This window comes from Amphibalanus amphitrite, unplaced genomic scaffold (genome assembly GCF_019059575.1).
Source record: "Amphibalanus amphitrite isolate SeventyFive unplaced genomic scaffold, NRLGWU_Aamphi_draft 001358F_arrow, whole genome shotgun sequence".
Taxonomy (NCBI): domain Eukaryota; kingdom Metazoa; phylum Arthropoda; class Thecostraca; order Balanomorpha; family Balanidae; genus Amphibalanus; species Amphibalanus amphitrite.
Genome location: NW_024882851.1, coordinates 1 through 22,268, shown reverse-complemented (window position 1 = coordinate 22,268; position 22,268 = coordinate 1). Strand labels below are relative to the sequence as shown.

The window sequence follows — 22,268 nt, the reverse complement described above, 5'->3', positions numbered from 1 at the left end:
ATGTCGAGATGAGTAGCATCTGTTTATTACTTTATCTTTTCATTTTACTTCATTTCATTTCAAGCTCATTTAATCTCAATGTCATTTTATTTTAAAATGACGTTTGAAATGTCATTTTTTATGTCACTTCGACGAGTTGAGGTATTCGAGCCCTTATGTGTCGTTACACCTAACGAAATATATAACTGCAACCAGTGACGATATGGTTAAGTTACCTTGTTTTTGTGATTTACATAGAACACACCGTCAATTCTCCAAACTTATTGAGACCGAAGAGAGTGGTGGATTCAAGAATAAATCGAATGAGCGCGAGAGTTATCAGCATTGTATTGGCGTCACAGCAATACTAAGATCTGGTAATTCGATCACGAGCGGCGGCTCCGGCAGACCACCGGTTCCACGAACACCCAGTCATTGCTCTCCGCACAACATTCCTACTCCCCGCTCCCCGACGGAACGGAGGTCATCTCATCTCATCTTCCAGAAAACGGGGTGCTTTGTATCGCTGGCACAGCTCCTGTAACAGCGCGTATTATCTTCCTGGTAATCTATAGCCACAGTATAGTTTTTGCGACAGTTAGCGGCTAGACGCCATCCAGAGGTCGTTTCCCTCTCTGTCTCTAGAATGAGTACTCGATCAACGCAGCAGCAATCAGTTTAGCGACTATTTTTGCTGATTTCTAGCTAAAAGGAAGAGCGATTGTCGTTCGTCGACCTACGTGCTCTGTCCTCGCCGCCCGACGGTCGCGCCCATCTCACCATCTTCCCAGATCGACGATAGGGTTGTCGTCCTCTTGAGTGGCCGGCGTCCTCCGTCGCGATCGACATTTCCGGCTGTGGGCGGGGCGTCGGCGGCGCATGCGCGCTGGCGCCGGCACCGGCTCAGTGAAATTGAATTTTTATCCGTGTTTGCAGCGTCGGCGGCTGGACCAATCAATAGTCGTGTTTGGCGGCCGGGGTGGGGGCGGTCGGCCCGTGGGGTCGGGACGGCTCGCCCGGCCAGTCGGCGGAGAGCGGCGAGCACGGGCCGCCAGGGGTGGCCGCTCGGCACGGCGCCACCGGCCCAGCCAGGCGCGGAGCCCGCACTGACAAGGTGAGGGGGCGGAGAGGTAGAAGGTAGAGGGGGGAGAGAGTGTGCGTGTGCCATTTAGTTAGTTCGTCGCTCGCTCCCTGTCTTTGCTTTATTTAGGTATGGTGGTGTTCTGTCTTATGTCCGGTGTTCCATACATATATTTTACTAGCCATGGGTACAGTTGAATGAATAATGATTTTCCATCCCTCACAAGGTTTACTTGAATACTAGCCTTGTCCCACACAACCGAATAAGATCAGCGTGTCGGTGAGCATAAGGCCAGAAGAATAGGCTGTATCACTCAAACTGTGAAAAGTGCAACAGCCTACCATTCCAGGCAACCGATTGGCTGGGGGGATTGGATATCATTTTGTAGTAAGCTGTACGCAATACGCACAAAAGGGCATTTAATTGCTTCGATGAGCTAGGTATTTCCTCATATTTCTCAAGCTTTTAGTGCTTGTGCGGGGATCACATTTACGCCATTTTAGTTTAATGACATTATCCTCGTAGTTTAAAAAAAAATGGACGTAAATCACTGACAAATTCGAGCGCAACTCTTCACCAAAATACCAATAGCATAGGTGAAGTGCTGCATTGTTATACTCCGTTCGGCTGATTTGTTGAGTTCAGTGTCATTTCTGACAAGGCGATTATCGGCTGTGGGGTTTTAAAAATGGTCAAATTCGACATCAGGGCCTCGTTTCATTAAGCGAGTCCGTAACTTACGGCGATTTTTGGTCTTGTATTGCAAGTGCATGTGCAGCGATGACGATAGTTTGAATCGTTGAATTCATTTATCTTGCAAGCAAGAACAGAAGGGAGAAGAGGAAATAAATTTATCGCTTCACATGCGCTTGCAATACAAGCCCAAAAACCGGCGTAAGTTACGGACTCGCTTTATGAAACGAGGCCCAGGTCGAATGTCAGAAAAACGGACTTTAAAATGAAAATCAAACTTGACGGTGAATATTAACTCCAAACAATGAGTTACTTGAAATTCACTAGGACTTCTAACATTCAAATGGCGATTAGTTAGATGCCAGATTGAGAGTTGCATCTATGCATAAAAGGATAAGACGGTAGGCTCGTATAAATATCTAAAGTCGCATTTTTGCAGTTTTTGAATTAAACAAATTTTAATACTCATCTCGCCGAGATACCTACAGCTCCAAAAAGTGATAAAAATGTCTTTCTTATTGTAAAATGTATCCACATCTTTCTTGAACATGTTTTCGAAACTTTATACTTTGCGCTACCCTTTACCTTAACAGCTATATTTTTGAACAGCTTCTTCACTGACATTTAGGAAATTAGTTATTCATGCTTCGCTCCTGTCATTGAAGCATCACCGACCTGTATCCTGATCCATTTTTGGACTCATTACACCAAGCTCTTTCATTTCCCATATATTTTTCTATGTGCTCGTAGTTATTAAGGAATTTCTCTTCCTGGGTGGCGATTTTGTATGGCTTCCTTTCTGCGGTCAGAACACATTATACGATGAGAAACCACCGGGGTTCCGTGAGCTTGTTGTAAAGGTAGGGTTTCATTGTTCAGCCGGTTAAGTTACCTTTGCCTACATGTGGGTCAAACCGATAAGTTCACCCCATGCCTTTCTGTGTGTGGGGTGTTATTTCTACGAAAACGATAACAACTTAAAGACTTCGCTGCCGGCCACTTGTAAATAGTAACACAAAAACGCGTGATGCCTCACACCTAAAGGTGACCCTTTCGAGGACCAAAGTCTTGGTTGGTATCGTTTGGAAACAAAAGACAACTTTTTTTGCTCATTTAAGTGACCATCCCACCTTAACATTATTGTTGAGTTGAGCTAGGCTAATTGGGGTCCCCTGGCTTGCAATTATCGGTTTGGGCACTCACAACATCGAGAAATGCTTTAATTCGGAATACTTAATTTCAAATGCTGCAGTTTTCGGATTCTAAGGGGCTAATGCATTTGAATGCCCCCTTAGACTTTGTGACGCCAGCGCAAATCTAGCAATTTGTAACCCGCGCTCCACTGCGGGGCTATTTATAGCCCCCCCCTCTCGTTTTTCTGCGATATCTTCTAAGGCGCTGGGCGTATCAACACGAAACTTGTAGTACCCGCGGCTGCATTAATTTAACGTCTTGTGTCTGCATAAAAACTTCGTAGCTACCATAGGTCCGCCGGAAATGACGTCAGAATGACGTCATGTTCGGCCGATTTTGATGCATTAAGCATTGAACTACGACAATCGCCCTCAAGTGCTCATTTTTAAAGCTAGATCCAACTTCTTTGCATGAGAGGACTCATAATACACAGGGCTATCAAACTGTTGCCTCCGATTTTCAAAACTTTGAAACCTTTGAAAACTTATAAGCATAAAAACACAATAATAATATTTTGGAATTTGTCCTTACCTTTTCCTGTTTCGAAAAATAAAAGGGAATACATTCGAACACATACCTACCATTGAGCTATACTCTGCAAAATTTTAGCCCGCCGATATCTTCAAAAATAGCTAAGGCATATGCTTTGAAGTCAAAATTTCACCATTACCAGTGTTTTAAAATCTTTTTTTCGGTACGTTTTTGACGTTCTACAGCAACATCAATAGCACCATCGTGTTTCTGAGCTCAAACGACATCTGATTGACATTTTTTTTTTTTTGTTGACAAATCTCAACTTAAAAATTTGACCTTTTTTGGCCGGTGATCAAGTGACCTGGACATCGGCTATATTCAGCTGAAAATGGCCTCAAATAACACAAACGACACTGATTTCGAAATATATGGCTTAAATAGACCATAAAACATGTGCCACGCTACCGATGCATGATATACAATTTCCGTGACCTAAGATGATCTGGCCTTATCCTGAAAAATTCAAAGACAAGTTCGGAGCCCCCAGGGCATCTAAGGCATTATCAAGTAGTGCGTAAACAAAAAATGAGCCTGATCGGACTTGTTAGCCGGCGGCCAGAGCCTAAACGGTGAACAAGCCAAAATGCTGACAATTCTAACTTTGACATGACCTGTGACGTCATCGATGACCTCAAGGTCAAGGAAATTAGGTTTTCCTCCTAATTTTAAATAAGTTTTTTTCCCAGGGCTATCAGACGCCGTTTAAATTTTGATAATCGGCCTGGTAGTTTCGGAGTAAGCGGGGGAGGCTATACCCCCCCAGCAGGGGGGGGGCTATCTAGTTTTTACATACCCCATTTACGCGTTTACACATACCCCATGGTTGGGCGCGGGTTAAATCTTATGCTTAAACCTTGATTAATTGTGAATGTGGTAGTATATACTGCCTTGCGCACAACATCTTTCACACTTAGCAAAGCAAAGTATTGCTTCCAAAGGACGTCATAAGAACAGTGAAGTCCCCCAAAAATATACAAAAATAAAAGTATAATATATTAAAACCGGTGAACAATTTTCGCTGAATTTTGGTATCAATGCATTTTTGCTCTTGCTGAACTATTGCACACCAATTCATTATTTGTATTCAAATTCATTAACTTTTTTGAAGGTGGAAGGCCGAAGGGTCCCTTTAACAATGTTTTGTATTGTCTAGTTTTCTCATTAAGTTTTCCGTTTTATAACACATTTTTGTTGTTCTCCCGACATAAGTTCAAGGTTTGCAATGCATATATTCTTCGGGATCCTTAGCTACCATTTCTCTGTTTTATTGGCCGTGGAGTAGGTATGGAGCTACGGCATCTACGTTGATCGTCAGACCGCTGCATCTGGCACCGACACCGTCAACGACGCAATTTTCTGAGCAGCAATCTGACCACGGTTCAATGGTCATACGGGATCAGTATAATGGCATGTCATATTGCCACTCACTAAGCATTTATGCTTCTTGACAACTTGGAAAACCAGAAACTTCCAGATCCAAGTGGCTAAAACTCCTCGATCACGCTTTGTATGGTTCTGAACGACTGTAAGCCGAAGACGGAGCGCGCTTTTGCCCACTTACCCATGGAATGGCATTGAATCTAATGCTCATTGAGAGCACCTATAGCTATTGGCTGTTCCCCTGGAAACTCCTTGGCCGTCCCTGCATGCCGCTCTTGAGTCTTGCACCTCCACACCGGCGATAAAACCAGACGGACTTCTAACAAATGTCCTGGTGATGTCTCAATACATTTATTGCGCTGTAGCGTTATTAACTGCTTCACGACGCCATCAACGTGACGCGAGTGCATTACTGCTGACATGTCCCCGTGTTCAATAAATCCAGGACTTTGGCAGGAATAGTGTTCAGAATTGTGACAATACAGGGCAGCCGTGCGTTCGTCGCCATCCATTGTCAGCAGCGGTAGTGTTGAATCAGCGTGACTCACGATGGAAGAACGGATACGGTCCTGGTAACCACAGCAGTTTCTGGATTCGGAACATTATTTGCAATCGCTGCTGTCGATAAGATCAAACTGTTCGTGAATTAGCTGAAACAGACGATGACCTGTGCAGGATCAGAGTTTTGTCTTGCAAGGAAGTTTTGACCCATCCTCCTTGAATGCAGCATCGACTTCACGTGTCATTGGGCGTCCATCCCGTTGTCGATCATGCAAACAAACAGGTAAACAAAAACCAAAAGGATCAGTGGGAGCTTGTGATCACTGATCAGCTATGTGGATGGATTAAACAATCTGGTAATTAAAAAAGCAAGTGCCCATGGAAGCAGGGTCATCGTCTTGCAGTCTAATCCTGTTCAGTAATGTATTTGGAATACACATTAGCCGGTAGAGCTCGTCCAGCTCAGGATCAATCTCTCTTTCATGGATAAGGTATTTTTTTAGTGTTTTTTTTTTTCATTGAGCTTTTCCAAGTGTAGGTCATTGCTCGACATTGCCAATAGCTTCCATTGGTAACAGTATCGGTTTGACCTGCTATACATAAGGTGACCTGACCCCATCACCACTGGTGGGGTTGAGATGGAGAAGCATCGCACCTTATTATTTTCAATTTACAGTAATGGGCATCCGCTGAAGAGTGTCAGGTTACAGACCATTAAAAAGCATCACATTATAATTGTATAAATAACGAGCTTCCGTCACTAATAGGACCTAGATCAAATCAATTTGCCCATGGGACCACTGCACATGGAAAATCGGTGCAAATCGAAAGATTTGTTTCGTTGCCACGGCACCCCTAAAAAGAAATCTAAGGTAAATATAGGTACGAACATGGTGCGACTATGCAAATTGTTGATACAATTTTTTTTCATGACGGGACAATAGGGTACCTTTTGAACCGTTTCGTGTTTATTCCTTTTGATATCTGAGAAATTTTAGTAGTTGTTAACTACGAGTTACAGGGTTTTCACAATTCCACTGAAACGTTGATTGCTATGCTTCTTTGCTTTCAACTTCAATTAAACTTCACTGTTCCTTCGTGATAATGGCTACTGTGTGACAGACTATTATACCTATCAATTTCAATGTGAATGTATTAGCTTATTTGATTTGATTCGCCTCGTGAAATATCCTCCATTTAATGAATTCCTATATCGATTGGTTTCACATTTCATTGATAATATCCATTCAGTGTTAAGTTATCGCCCGAAACCCCTTGAACACAATTTGCGTAGACCGCCTATCTACATCGACCGCATGGATAATATGTCGGTGACCACTAAAATTAATTATACCAATGTCCAATGCCCCGCTAAACGTAGGTAAAACCCCGAGCAACCGAATTCCCAATTAGTGACATTCTAACATAACCTATCATATGACCAATATGTCACCGTTCGACAGCACAAAAGGCCCACCGGGCCCGGACTTCCATCTGTCCTCCCGCTCGATCGGCGCGCCTTTTTCACGATGCAGCTAGAGGGGAGCGGAGTTCGGGTGACGATGTGTTATCGGGAGCTGGGCCGGCGGCAGTGCGCCATGTGTTGTTTGTCGTCCTCGCCCGCTTACGCACTCACTGGGGATGGGGGAGGCGCGGGGGATAGGGGCTGCGATGTGCGTGCGCTCCTGGCGTTTGAAGCGTCCCACGCGCTCGGCCGGGCGGCAGCGGGGTGAGTTCATGGGTCTTTGAACCGGCAGCTGTATTTTTAACCCTCGCCCGTAAACGGCGATCTGCCACCTTCGCCCATGCAGGGGGGGGGGGGGGTTGGTGCGACCCCCCCCCTTGGCGTTTGAAAACGGAGCGTCGTAGAGCTTAGCGGAAAAGACCAACGGATTGCTCTCGCCGAGATCTCGCGATTGGTGGTATATTTTTTGGTCCTAGGTCAACATTTGACCTACTTTTGACCGGTCAAAGGTCAAATTTTCGGAAAAATAGACTTTTTTCAACTTTCCGCGGCGATTGCGGCAAAACGGTGGGAGATATCGACTTGAAACCTTCACTATCGTGTTCCTTGATCAATTCTCTATCGTTTGGTATGTATTTCGTTTCCCTAGCTCTAAAAATGGCGCGTTGGGAGCGCCGGAAGTCGGCAAGGTCACAGTCGGCGGCAGAAATTCGAAAAATCAAAATTTGAATTTTTGAAATCTGATTGTATTTTTGGATTTGGGAGGTCCATTTGCTCCCTATAGAAGCTAATATTGCTGCATATTCCCATTGAGGTGACAAGAATTAGCAAAATAGTGGTTCGGGCGCTTTTCAAAAATAGTACCGGACGCTGTTCCTCTTGTGACGTCATAGCTCCGTGACCTGACCTGACCCGGTCAAGTTTCTTATACCATATGATAGCCAATACTTGCCCCAACATGCATGGGAAGTTTCATCACGATCCATCAACCGATGTCCGTACCACCGGCAGGAAACCTCGGGCGTTGGCACTCAGTTTGCGAAAATCCGGCCGGAGGCTGTTCCCTTTGTGACGTCATAACTCCGTGACCTGACATGACCCGGTCAATTTTTTTTTATCAAAAGATGCGCAAGGTTTGCCCCATAAGGTACCCAAAATTTGGCGGCGCTGCGCGCCGCCGTTTTTGCACTATTTCCGAAAAACCTCAGGGGGGGGTTGCACCAACCCCCCCCCTACATGGGCGAGGGTTAACTCGCTGGCGGAGGGGAGGGTGACGGTCGGATTCGCCGCGGACTGCTGATGAGACGCGTCCTGCGGGCGTCCGGGTACAAACAACTCCAGTAGTCGACAGTCGCCAGTTACCTATGCGTGATTCATTTAGCAGCGCCCGAGCATTGTTTCTTAGTCACTAGAACCGCGATAGACTGCGGGCGATGCTAGAACTGCATTAGTAAAATGACCGGAGGGGCGTGTCCTTTTTCCGTGTCACAAGCTTTTAATGTTCTCCTTTTATGTCCAGTCGTAGATAGGTATCTGCCAATGCCACACCCCACAGAGCTGTGATGTAATAAGCGTTACGAATGCCCAAAGAAAGGTTATGAGCATGGAATTGGAAAGTGTGGTCTTTCTAGCGCAATGTAATATTTGACCAGCCTGCTTATGACCTGTGTATCAATCATCCTTCCTGACTTTCCGTCCTTTTACTAATGACCTAAGTCAAATATGGCCCCACGTGTTTGTTCGGCAACCGCATTGCAAAGATTAACATGTTTCATATAAGAAAACTTACTTAGGCTAGTTATTGTTATTAAGGTACGATTAAGTACTTACCTTTCCCTGATACTGGTGTCTGATTGAGATAGGATGGAAGCAGTTCATATTTGACGTGTAAGTAAAATGCATTGGCGCGTATAGACGCGCTAGAGAGGAAGACAATGAACGTTCTACGTCATCAAAAATAATAATTATAGTAAGATTAAATAAATAGATTGGTCTGATTATGGCAGCATGAAAACGAAAAGCGAAAGTGCCGCGCATGCGATACTTAGGCTGAGAGGGGATGCTCCATTAATGCTTTTTTTCTACTTTTTATTTACCGGATTGTCCCGCTACTCTGACAAACGAGCAGCCATAAACACAACAATCACTTGGTCTCGATCCTCGAACCCACCGTCTTACCACTTCATACATGTACATGGTGAGTTCAAAATTAGTCCATCCCGTCTCAGCACTTACCTGTTCTCTCCGTGCTATAAACCCATCCTTAGATTTGAGCCGTCGTCTGATCGGACGTCTCTGTTCTTCTGTCGACAGACGGGGCGATGACGTCACTCACTGTGACGTCAGCAGTACAGCTGGCGGCGCGGCTGCGGGCCGGCACGTGCGGTGAGCCCGGCTATCTCTATGAAGGCGCCAGCAGCCCGCGCGCCCCCGAGAGTCCCGAGGGCTCCACGGACGACACTCACGCCTCTGAGAAGCGACTTGCCGCCGGCCTGATGTTGGCCGGAGCCAAGAAGAGGCGCAAGCAGTCGAAGCCGGTGAGGATCCACGCGCTGGATGAGCCGGGCGGTGATCCGGTGCCCCTGGCGCTGACGCCGCGAGCAGAGTCCGAGCACCTCGCCTGCCCGCACTGCTCGCGCGTCTTCGCACAGCGCGGGGAGCTTGCGCATCACCTGGAGATGGAGCATGTCCGCGATGGTGAGCGCGCTGCCTCCACAGGCGAGAGTGGCTCGGAGCTGCCGCTCAATCTGTCCAGCCAGTGGAGGGAGAGAGAGGGCGCGGACCTGCGAGGACAAACGCCGACGGGCCACACGAACGAACAATACGGGTATTCACGGGACGCAGATTCGCGCGACGAATGTCAAACTCCTCAGGGAAGAGTTGTTGGGTCTCACGACCAGTTTCACGCAGACTACGGTAGAATGAACGAATCGCATAATGATTATCAATCCAATCAGAGACGAGCGAGCGAGTCATATGAAGATTATCGAGCCAATCAAAGACGAGGAAGCGTCTCACATGACGACTACCACAGCAATCAGAGACGTGGTAGCGAGTCGCTTGATGACTACCGCAACAGTCAGAGGCGAGACAGCCAGTCAGGTGCTGCAGAGGACTACCGCCTGAGTCAGCCTCGAGATGGAAATCATCAGGGTGACTACCGCCATGACCAGCGCCACGACAGTGGTCATCCCGGCCACGAAGACTCACGAGAACGCCAGCCGAACCAGGACGCTCTCCAGACCCTCTCCTCTCTGCAGCGTAAGTTCAGCTCTCCCGGTTACCTACCGTATGGTCCCCCACCGCTCTTGCTGCCATTCCTTTCCCAGCAGATGGGTCAGCCGCCATCCGCACCCACCGACGGCAAGATCTTCAACCCGGAGGCGTTCTGTGAGCTGTGCGGCAAAGAGTTCTGCAACAAGTACTTCTTGCGCACGCACAAGGCAAACAAGCACGGCGTGTACGCGGACGGACCGCGCTCTCCACCGGTGGGCTCGGCGCTTCTGGCGCAGCAGCTAGCCGCGTCTGGGCGTCAGTTGTCCCCCAGCGCCGAGTCTCGCGACTCTGGACGGCCTTCGAGCGAGGCCGAGGCCACGGCGAGGCCAGCAAGCGACACCTTCTGCCAGCCGTGCCAGAAGGAGTTCTGCGACCCATTCTTCCTGCGCCAACACCACGCCACGGTGCACGGTGAGACTGAGACTCAGGAGGAGACGCCGCGACCTCCAGTGTATCGCGCTCCGCGGGAGTCCGAGCAGGGCGAACTGACACGCACGGAGCCGTCTGACCCGTACGACGCCCGTCAGCTCAGCGAGCTGCCGGCACCGGCGGCGAACGGACGGGAGGGAGAGACTCCGCGTCGCTTCAGCCGCGAACAGCTGCGTCTCATGGGCGTCACTAACGCGGACGCCTTCTGCAACATCTGCTGCAAAGAGTTCTGCAACAAATACTTCCTCAAGGTGCACCGCTACAAGATGCACCAGATCGGTTCTCCGCCACCGGAACGGGAGCGACCGCCGAGCAGCACCGCCAGTGGAGGTGGATCGGGTAGCGGAGGCAGTGCTGGGGCTCCGCCTCCCGTGTCTTGCCCTCCGCTGGAGAAACTCCTGGAGGCGCCACTTCGCGACTCGTTTCCGAAGGAGTGTGACCAGTGCGGACGGCCCTTCCAGAGCAGCTACCTGCTACAGATGCACAAATACTACTTCCATGGACTGGGACAGCAGTTCCCCGGCGGGCTTATGCCTCCAGCCGACAGACCGCCGCCACCACCACCGCATCCTCCCAAGAAGTCCAAGAGCAAGAAGAAGGATAACTTCGGCGATGATCTGAAGAAGCTACAAGGCATGATCAAGGGCCTACATGACAAAAAGAGCGACGCAGTATCGTGTCATGTCTGTGCTAAGACACTCGAAAACAAGACCGTCTTACAGGCACATCTGATGACGGAACACGGCATGTTCCAGAGTCAAGAAGAACTCGTCGTTCCAAAGCCACCAGTCCCTGGCCCCTCAAAGCCTTCAGGCAGTAGTAAGGAGCGTTCTGAAAAGTCCGGGAGCAATGGCAGTAGCGGTGAAACGTTCTGCTCGATCTGCAAAAAGGATTTCTACGCCAAGTTCTTCCTTCAGCAACATATGCAAACAGCACATGGGATCCAGGCGGGTGCAACGCTGAGCGAAACGGCCTTCTTGGCACGGATTCGACGTGAGGTCGAGAATCAGAAGAAGCCAGAACGCCCAAAGCCAGCTAGCACAAGCCGTAGCTACTGCGAAATCTGCAAGAAGGAGCTGTGCAACAAGTACTTCATGAAGACACACATGACCAAGATGCACGGGATCAATCTGGAGGCACACCAAAGCCGCGGCGGTGCCACGTGTGACATTTGTCATAAGGAGCTCTGCAGTCGCTACTTCTTGCAGGTTCACAAGCAGAACTGTCACGGCATTCGCGACACGGCCTCGGAACCTGACCCTCGTATCCTGGAGGAGACCAGCAAGGACGAAGAGGGCCTAGAGATCTGCACTGTGTGCACTGGCAAGTTCAAGACTCCCAAACTCCTGGAGCAGCACATGATTGGCGAGCACGGTGCGCCCAAGGAAAAGAAATCCAAGTCTTCATCTTCTTCGTCGTCATCGTCCGCTGCTGCTGCCGCTGCTGCTGCGGCGGCGGCTGCGTCCGCGGCCGCCCAGCTGCCGAGCATCGGGCCCACCTGCAGCCTGTGCTCGCAGACGCTGCCGGACCTGCTCTCTCTGCGGCTGCACATGCTGCAGGCACACCCGCTGCCCGAGCAGCCTCCGTCAGAGACCGGCGGCCAGTCCCAGTCCGGAGCTGAAGACGCCAAGGTCAGCTCGCTCTGGATGCGGGAGAAGCTGCTGCGCTACCCGTTCGGACCGTTCCCCGGAGGCTTCCCTCCGTTCCTGCCCGGCCTGCTGCCACAGCTGGCCGCGCCGCCGTCTGACTCGCCCTTCCCGCTGCTGCCGTTTGACCTGCCTCCCGGGCTGCTGGCGCAGCGGGCAGCTGCTGCCGCAGCCGCCGCTGCAGCTGCCCGGTCACCGGAGCAAGAGAGCGAGACTCCAGCGGCACCGGTGTCGTCATCTGCTGCGTCTTCCTCGGCTGGTGCCACCGAGAAAGCCGCTCCAGCGATTTCCTGGGCGGTGCCGAGTTCCAGCTCAGGCCCTGCTGACATCAAACCCCCAACCACCGCGGTAAAGCCTGAACAGACGCCTGAACACACATTATCCAAGCGTCGACAGGCGGCAGCGGCCTCACAACGACTGCACCGCTGCGGCCCTTGCGGCATCCGGTTCCGGCGGCGACTGCACTTCCTGCAGCACTGGCAGCAGCAGCACAGCCGCAGCCGACACGAGTCCTCCGTCGCGTCCGCCATCGTCAAGGGCTACCTGAAGCGGCGCCAGCGGTGCCGCAGGTGCGGCTTCACGGCGCGCGGCCGAGAGACGCTGCTGCGTCACGAGCGGCGTCATCACCAGCGCGCGGTACCGCCGGCGCGCTGCCTGTACGGCCTGCCACTGCCGGCTGCTGATAGCACGCCCTACCACATGCAGTCGTTCGTCATCTCCTCCACATCACCACGCGGGGAGGGTGTGATCGCTCCGGCGCTGGCCTCGCTGCCGACCGTGCGGCCGGTCTCCGCTCCTGCCGAGCTCAGCGTTCAGCTAATGCCGGTCTGAGTGGCACGCGGAAAAGCGGTTGAAGTGGATGGGTGGACTGCTGGAGTGGCTAAGCTGACCGCTGGTTCCGTAGACGGACTCAAGTCAGGTATTGCTGTATGGAGCGGATGGGATTATCTTGCAATCAGTTATTGACGAAGAAGTCGACCACCCCTATAGGTAACTGGAAGAGGCCCGTGACAATAGAAATGCGATAACGACATGGCCGTCGCGGTTTTGAAACCTATCAAGCTCTTCCTCGGAGGAATGATCGAGCAAGAAAGCAAGAGAGATGTTTTATGAAGCTCTGCCAGCTTCTTGGGTAGAACATCTTACGACGAGTGTAAAATACTAATAAAGACATTGACAAGCAACCGGGTGGCCACAAGCAGCAATGTGAGCCTCTGGTTTAACGAGGTCACATCAGGTCACCAGCGGTCAGTCAACGAACCAAGCTGTCCATAAGGCGAACAGCTCTCGCCGAATCTATTCAGGGACGTGTGGACCGATCTCAGGCTTCATCTCAGGGTGGTGTGCTAGTGCATCCCGTTTTCGTAGACTAGTCATTAGGGTATAAATATATATTCGTATAGGCTATCATGCATACACGCAGTTTAGCATAAGGTGACCGAACAGACGAGGTCGTCTTGTCGTGTTGTGGTCAGCTCTATACAACAGGTCTACCTCGGTAGGCGGGGGTGGACGTCGGACTGGCTGTCCGCGCCCCTCGACGTTTAGCTGAGTCTCTAGGGACGAATTTCTTATCGGAACGAGCGGGTACGAAGGCTATCATGTACGTCTTTGTGTTGACGTGGGCTCTATGTTGTCAGAGCCGGTATTGGCGTGGCTTCGTGAACCTTCTTGCAACTGTTACGGGTTCGAATCATTCCGAACACGGGTTTACGTGCCGTTTGTTTGTAGAGCGCTGCGCCCGGACGCTTTATTCTGCACAATTTATCTCATTTGCTGCTGACTTTGGAGAGTGAGCTTACCGGGAGCAATGCTGGCAGCATAGTTACAAGCAGAGTTCTGTTAGATACTCATGCCTGTGCTCGTGATTTGGATGTTCGTGTTAATACAGCCTGAATATAAATACAGCATAGCAACCTTTCCATTTGTTTCTATATCTCTAGCTGAGACCGCAGGGTGCATGGAAACGCAACTATTATTGTAGATGTAGTCTATATATGTATGCGATTAACGACATACCATACGCTCACTGGCAGTAAAAGACAAGAAACCCATGGGTCGGACTGCTTTGCCATTTCGCATAACGGAGGCGTTTTCCCGAGACATACGACTTACCTATATTGGCTGCTTAGGTAAGTCTGTCATACAATCAGGCCCTGACGGAATGTAGTCCTACCTTTTTACCATGTAAAAATAATCGATCTAATTTGGCGTTAAAACCAATTCCATCTAACCTTCTTGATCTTCCTGCCTGTAACACATAGATCAAAGAAAACGGCCCAAGATGTTGCTGTGGCTTCAAATGTTTGGGATAACCTCATAACTGCTCGAATGTTCAAAATAAAGCATGCCGCTCCATGCGATTCACGCATGTGTCTTGTGATTGGTCGAGGAAGGCTGACCCTTTTCGTGGCGTCACAAGTCATCATCCATTTAAATGATTACCCAGAGGTCAGACCTTAAGGTAATATTTACACATCGAGACTCATTCAAGCAGTCTGGATTTTTATGACAGACCGCTCGTCATTGTAAATGGGACAGATTTGACCCTGCTTGGAGATATGACGCCACGGGTTAAAAACCGAGGTCATCGAGACCGTATACACCTAGTGTATGATGTGCATCTCAATAATATCTTTGGAATGCCATTTGAATTTTTCCAATCCCATGATTCATTCCGGAGGTACGACGGGCCCTCCCCCCCCCCCCCAGAGGACCTTAACCCGGCCGGGCCCGGGGGGTAATCCCAACCACCGCAGCCCGGGGGGGGCGTTTTTCGCCCCCCCTGTCTAACTCCGTAAATAAGGGAGCTACGGAAACAAAAGCGATACCAAACGAAAGGTCCTTACGAGACGATTCTAATGCACCTAAAATTTTTGACCTCAGGTCAATTTTCAAGGTCAGAGGTCAAGGTCAAAGGCAAAAACTGCCACATGTGTAGTGATCTCAAAGTAAGCCTTCTAGAGGACGGCAGGCTGCATCAAACCGGCAAAATTGGCTGTCAAACGAAAGAAGAGAATCTGAGGATTCTGAAGATGTGCTCAAAGTGAAAGGTCAAGGTCAAGGTCACGCTCAAAATTGACCTCAAACTTGGCACTTTTTCGCATATCTTGCGTGCTAACTTCCAAGATGTTTTGAAATGTTTTGAGGCTTATCAGTTCCCTATTTGTGGTTCATCTTACGATGCAAGGCTGCTCAAAGGTCAAGGTCACAGAAGAGTATCCCTGCTAGAGTCTATTTCACTGATTCAAGTTAGTAATAATAAATAAGACAATTTTGCAATCCGGAAGCTCTAAATGAAGGCTTAGAGGAAAATAGATGCCAGATTCGTGATCAGCGGGTACAAATCCATTATTAACGACCTTTCATGTGTCAAGGTCAACCAGAGGTCATTCGAGGTCACATGAGTTCAACATAAAAGTTGACCTTTTCCGAACAAAATATATATCATTCGACGCGGCTTGACAAGGCGAATGCGATGGTACCACTGCCGTAGCTCTAGGACCATTTTTGTCGAAGTTATTTGCGAAAAACTAAAACCACATTTCGGGGTCGTTGACCTGACCTCTGACCTCAGGTCACCAAAACTATTTTTCTATTTTTCTCTAGGTCAAACGCTACATAACCGTGCTCGTAATTTGTCTTTATCTCTAAAACTCTATTTTTAGCAGCTATTTGAAGTTTGCGTCTGTGACGCCGAAGTTTGCCGTGCAGGGGTCTAGAAAAATGGACCTTGTGACGTCATCAAGGGGGCTAGGTCCAAATTTTTTACTTCAGAAGATGTCAAATTGACGGGAGAAAAGGTACTGAAAGTTTCGCCTTCCTATCCCTAAGCGTTCGGGAGCTATCGCAAATATTCGCCAGGGGGGGGGCGAAAAACGCCCCCCCCCCCGGGCCCGCGAGGGTTAAACCCCTGCTTACTCATACCAGGCCTCATTGGGGCGCGTTTATAACCGTATCGGACGTAAGTCGGCAAATTTGCCCTCGGGTCAAATGTTCAGCCTGCTGAGGTCAAATGAATATCAAAGCTACGCATCTTTCCATATTTTTACTCATACAAAGGGTTTTAATTATTTATCACATACCTACCGAGACTGACTATAGTATGGCGAGTTGCTAAGGCATGAATATTGTCTTATCTATTGAACAACAGTATGCAGATAAATCGCAGAACGCTGTCTTGGTCCGATCGTTATCCCCAACGGAGACCGGTCTCGTGTGGGGCCGCCGCGCAGGCACTGCCTGTCACCCTTTGTTCTCCAGCGGGCCTGGCCTGGCGTATCGATTCCCATTTCAGCCCTGGACAGCGTCGAGCCACGCACACGCACACAAACTGTCTGTGCGTCTCTGATCAATGTGGCTGTTCGTTTCAGCAGCGGAGGGTGAACTGCGGCCCGAGGGGTAGAGGCGAGGCGGGGGCGGGGGCCGCGAGGGTGATGACACAGGGGGGGGGGGGGGAGCGTTTAACCCTATTAGTGGCAGGCTCCTGGCTACCCCATATTAGTGGCAGGGGGGGCTGTTTACGACCCCCCCTTGATATCTCGAGATCTAACGGGCCGATTTTCAAAATTCAAACGGCATTCGATTTCCCTCAACGAGATCTACATTTCTAAAAAAAAATAAAATTAAAAAATGTCAATAGGGGGGTAGAGGGGGGTAAAAACGGGCAAATTGCAGATACATTTTAGACTGTTTATCACGGCCAGGTTTCTGAACCAATCTTAACGCAACTTTTGCCGATCGATAGAGAATGAACCAGGAATTCACATGGATCCTAAAAATATGCATTTTCAAAAATCATAGGCGGATACAGATCATTGAGATTGGGGGTACACAAAAAGTATAGTAAATAAGGTTTTTGTTGGTACTGTTTCTAAAAAGGGTGGCAATGGTCTTGTTATGTTACAATTTTCTTAGGAGAGAACGACTAAAATTGTATTGGTCATGCATAGGCGGTGTCAGGGCACCTATGTTGGGAGGTAAAAAATAACCCCCCTTTTTGGACGCCTGGATCCGCCTATTATAACAAAAACGTGTCAAAAGAGGATGCACAATAACTTTGTATATGTTATCACATGATACCTTTCATTCACTGTTCGTAAAACTGGTGCAGCATCGTGATCTTCGCCCAAATGACTCGCTTCACGAATAGGACCCCCCAATTCCCAGTGCTCTGGAGCCGCCCCTGGTAAAGTTATGAACTTGAAATTTTCAGGCAATGTGCCCAATTTAGTTTTAGGAAAAGTCAGAAAATTTCAGCATCGTAGCTTCAGCGGTTTCGGAGATATTCCCGAAAAACCTGAGGGGTGGATAAAAACAACCCCCCCCCCCCTGCCACTAATAGGGTTAACTGGCGGAGAATTGAGCTGGGCCGCTGCTGACTGCTGAGCAGCGAGCTGACTCATGCGCTGATGCGCAGTGCGGAGTCAGCGACTCCGGGACGACAGGTCGGGACAATGTCCGACGCGATCGATCAACTGTCCCGGAACCAGCAGAGGGATCTCACGTCACAGCCAGCACTGTTGCTCACATATTCGTGCAGACATGCAATTACTTCCACACCAGTTCTTCTCAAGAACTGTTTCACTAGTTTCTCAAGAAATGGGTGTATCGACTCTCCTTTCACCATTGAGCTCACATTTCCTAACGGCGAATCCTACCCATTTCTTTGTAGCCTCCCATGATGTTTCCTGGATCTGCGCTTTTACTTAGAAGGAAAACGACTATTCTTGAGTAGCCACGACATTAAAGTCGAATATCTTTCGATGGCTTATCATTTCAAATAACTTCAATAATTCTCCGATCATTTTGTTGCAAAGTGTACGTTTGAGATAAAAACGTGTTACATTTTTTTCTTCCGAGTTTAATGAGTTTTTGTTCAACAATTGCAGCCTTTCAGACAAAACCACGCGTTCAGCCAGCTCCTTCTTGCACAGGATTTCCTGTACGGCGCGGCCGCCCGCTCCCGCCCGCGGGGTGGGGCGGCAGTGGCCGGTTTGAGGCCGCGGGGTGGGGCCGCCGGCGCCGGAAGGGGTGGCTGGCGGCAGCAGCGCGCCGCTCCACTGTCCACCGTATTGATCGGGCCGTCCGGGCGGCGGGCCGAGAGCAGGCGCCGCAGCCGCCGCCGCCGCCGACTTGGGCCGCCCAGTCGACGGGCGCGCCGCTCGGCGTGTAAATTTACGGCCGCTCGGCGGGCCTATCGACCGCCGCCGGCGGGTGAGGCGCGCGGCGACAGTTGAGCCGCCCCCGCCCCCGCCCCCGCCGCCGCCGCCCCGCGGCCCGTCGCACTATGGTTGGAAACGGCCTCACGGATGGCCGGGGGTCAACGCGAAAAAATGTTTTGCCCATAACTTGTTAATGCGTAGACCGACTGCGATGAAACTTTGCATAGGTATACCAGTGTCTTTCGTGCATCATACAGTAACTCAGAAATGACGAGGTCACGTCACGTCACGCGTGTGTGACGTCATCATTGCAAGTATGTTATAAGTCGCCTATGTCTTTCGTTATGTTATCGATATCGCGAGGCATTTTGAACATGTTTTGAATACTGCTATTACTGAATGGATATTGTTGTTATGCTTTAGGGCAAGACATATCAACGTAGTGACGCACAGTGTCTTACTATTGGTCATAAACGGTCAAAAATTTGGAGAAAGAGTATTTATGATTTTTTTAGATTGGGCAAAAAAGTAAGAAATAAAATGACGATCAAATGACAAAACATGCGTCAGATTAACCCGGCAGTTGCTGGGGTATTTCCCCATCCGCCGTTTGCCCGGGGGGGGGGGCGTTCAACGCCCCCAGCCGATAACTCGCGAACAAATAGGCGCAGCGAAGCGCACGAGGCGCGGCAAACGAAAGAAGAACGCGACGAGACGATTCACATGAATACTTTAAAGTTGAATTTCGAGGTCACAGGTCGGGTCAAGGTCAGGTCAAACACTTGAAATCGGGTTTTCAGTAGCATGGACTTTAGAACCTCGCAATCGGTGCCTCGCGTTTCGCGTTTCGATTATATCGTCATCAGTTGGTCCTAAATAAATTCAGTCATCAGTTGGTCCTAAACAATCTGTCACAACTGTCACAACCCTTCATATAAGTGCTAAAAGAGTGTCAGATCAATGTAGGGGTCAGTCAAACATAGGCCACTGGCCAGGGTCAAAGTCAGGTCAATCAGGTAAGCACATAACCCCGAAAATTAAAACTGGTACCTATTCGCAGCCCATGCATGACACATGTTTTATGGGTACTTTTGGGCGTAGAACACGATGGTGACATTCATTTTATCATACGAGTACGTAGCTGGTTGAAAAAAGATCAATTTCAGAAATGCATGCATCATGGTCGTGAAGTAGTCACGAGAAATTGCCAACATTCAGTTCAAGATTTTGGGAAATGTAGAACGATGATCAAAAACCATAGATAGCCATTTGATTTGCCATGGTATTGGCAGTGTAATGGCGTTTACAGCATGTCTGTATGTCTGCTCTGTCGGTGGATATCCATATCCATACTCCAGGATATCCATACACGTTTGCACGATATCCATACTCCAGGTGCAGCGGCGAGCAGTTACTTCTTACGAGGGGTGCGGAGTCGAAGTCAGAGTCGGAGTCAGAGTCGGAGTCGGAGCCAGAGTCGCCCAGAGTCGTGGCAACGAGCCAGGAGTCGGAGTCGGAGTCGGGGTCGGTCAGGAGCCCGCAGTGGAAGTCGGAGTCGGTCCGAATCGGAACAGCTCCATCACGACTCCGAAACACTGGCAGGGGTCCGGAGTCGGAGACAGAGTCGGCCGGAGTCATGGCAACGAGTCAGGAGTCGGAGTCGTAGTCGGAGTCGGATTTGGCTCCACCACGACTCCGCAACCCTGCTTCTTACCATCATTTATAAGGATAAGCGATTGCAAGACTGACGAGCCGACCTGGTGCTAACGAAGCGACGGGTAGGTACGCCTCGGGAGATGAAGCTTCACGGACGATTTTGCGCACAAGTGCGCAGTCTGCTTTTACGTTCCCCTTACGCAGAATTGAACAGAGACTTATTCTGCCAAAAAGCTCAATGGAGGTCGATGGAGAACTTTTTGTATGTCCAATGAAACATAAACGTAATTTTGCAAATATTGCTGTGGTGACACTGCAAACAGAATGCAATGCCGTTCCTGATTTTGAACACGCATGGGAAAAAGAGTCACTCCACTCGATAGCCAACATAACAAGGATTATTTTGATATATAATAATCCAGTTTTACAACGTCATGGAGGTACTCCACATGCTATCACCAGCGCGGTTGTTTAAACCTTTGACGGCGCACCAAAAAAGCCACTCTCAGAAACTCCCGATTCCACGTACAATAATGGAGACTAAATGCGCAACTAAATAATTTTTTCTGCCCAATTCAAAACATTTCATCAATTTCCAACAGAATGACACCCCAAATATACATATATTCCGAGATTGCCCACGGCCATCCGTGAGGCCGTTTCCAACCATAGTGCGTCGGGTCGGGCGTCGCCGCCCGACCGGAGGGGCGCCGCGACATGCATTAGCAATGCGCCGCGGCGCGGACACGCGACGGCGACGACGGCCACGACGACTCGACGCTGTCGAAGCCACGCAGTCGGCACGCGGGGTGACGGCGGCGCTGCCACCCCTCCCCTCCCCTCCCCCTTCAGCGGGCTTCCGGATCACTTCGGGGCGCAGTTTAGTCGCGGTATGGATTTTTGCCTAGGACTGGGTTCCGGTGGGATCGTTAGCACCTGGCGCCTGACAAGCCGCCATGTCTTTCAGAGTCACATCCAGGTGATGGGGAGCGACTGGCATGGCGCAGTTTATATAATTGGATGACTCGTCAGTTCTTTTTTTTTGTATCGTTAGAAAAGCTTCAATAATAGGAATAAGATGCATCCGTGAGCAGTACGCTGGAGATGATAACAATAATAAACCACATATAAATTAAAGCTGCTTTGATACAGCTATCCCTCTAATCATTTTCAAAAAATAAAATACTTTTTATCTCAATTATATAATATAACAATAATGGCCTCACTGTCATTTGGAGTGCAATTAAGCCTGTCGGACATGGCAGCATTGATTTGTCCTCGTGGCTGGGGCAAAAAGCCACGTGATTTGGCCGCGCATTTACCGTACCAGGTGCGCGCTGTTGACTTGTCCAATGTGCGGTACACACGCCACAATCGGCAAATTGAGACCTGGCCAAATAAAGTGGGCTCGGATCAATAAATCCATGGCGAGCTCGGTGCTCGGTAACACGCCAGGGCAGGATTCCGCGCCGGTATTACAGACAAAGGACAGCGCTGCTTGGGGTGAAACGCAGCTTGTAGGAATAGTTTTCACCACAGTGTATGTATGTATAATTCGTTCACTTTCTCACTCCTAGGACCCACGCCAAAAAAAAGGATCCTTTCTTTAAGAAAACTGCCAGTCGGAGGGGAGAGAGGACCAAGCCAGCTGTTAGAGCACTGCTGACTTTGAAATATCTCCGTGAGCCTGTACTGTCCGCTCTATTTCGGCTGGCGAGAGACTATGTATGGATAACAAGACAAGCAACAGACAAAGACATTTCATTTTTCCGAGCCTCAACATCAGTACCGGCAGCGGGCAACCAGCGCGCTGTGCGTAACGCTCCCCTCCGCTATCGTTTCGCCCACTTTGGGTGTAATGGACAGGCAATTATTTTTATCCGTCTAATCGGGCTACCATGGCAACGGCTCGGGTTCAACCACCTACGGCGCCGGCTCGGCGCAAACTGCGTGTTCGGCTAGCGAACAGTCCATATGTCCTGGAGCCCCAACCACAGTAAATCCCGCCTATGGCATAAATCAATACCAGCTTGCCGGTCCGAATATGCGCAGGAAAAACAAGGCCGATTGGAGCGACATGAATGAGTAGGCGAATGAAAAAAGCGGGGAAGGAAAGAAGAGAAATGAGAATGAAAACTGAATCAGATGTGAAATGATATAGAAAGATAAACGGACATGAGAAAATTAGAGAAGAAAAATGAAGGAGAGACAACAAAGAAGTTACCTAAATAGGCGAGAAAACAAAGCAGGAAAGACAGAGGGAGAGAAGA

The 22,268-nt window shown here is 49.4% G+C and overlaps 1 protein-coding gene across 1 annotated transcript; it reads left to right on the top strand.

The window, feature by feature from the left end:
* The first annotated feature begins 958 nt into the window (after positions 1–958).
* On the top strand, positions 959–14,100 carry LOC122372416. The gene is made up of 2 exons (XM_043349569.1): positions 959–1,093; positions 9,141–14,100. Exon 2 carries the CDS (start codon positions 9,149–9,151, stop codon positions 13,007–13,009), a length of 3,861 nt encoding a protein of 1,286 aa, XP_043205504.1. The 5' UTR covers positions 959–1,093; positions 9,141–9,148; the 3' UTR covers positions 13,010–14,100.
* The last annotated feature ends 8,168 nt before the right edge of the window (positions 14,101–22,268 follow it).

What these genes read in the sequence shown, in the direction of transcription:
- LOC122372416 (XM_043349569.1), top strand. Translation starts at nt 9,149, where the DNA reads ATGACGTCACTCACTGTGACGTCAGCAGTACAGCTGGCGGCGCGGCTG.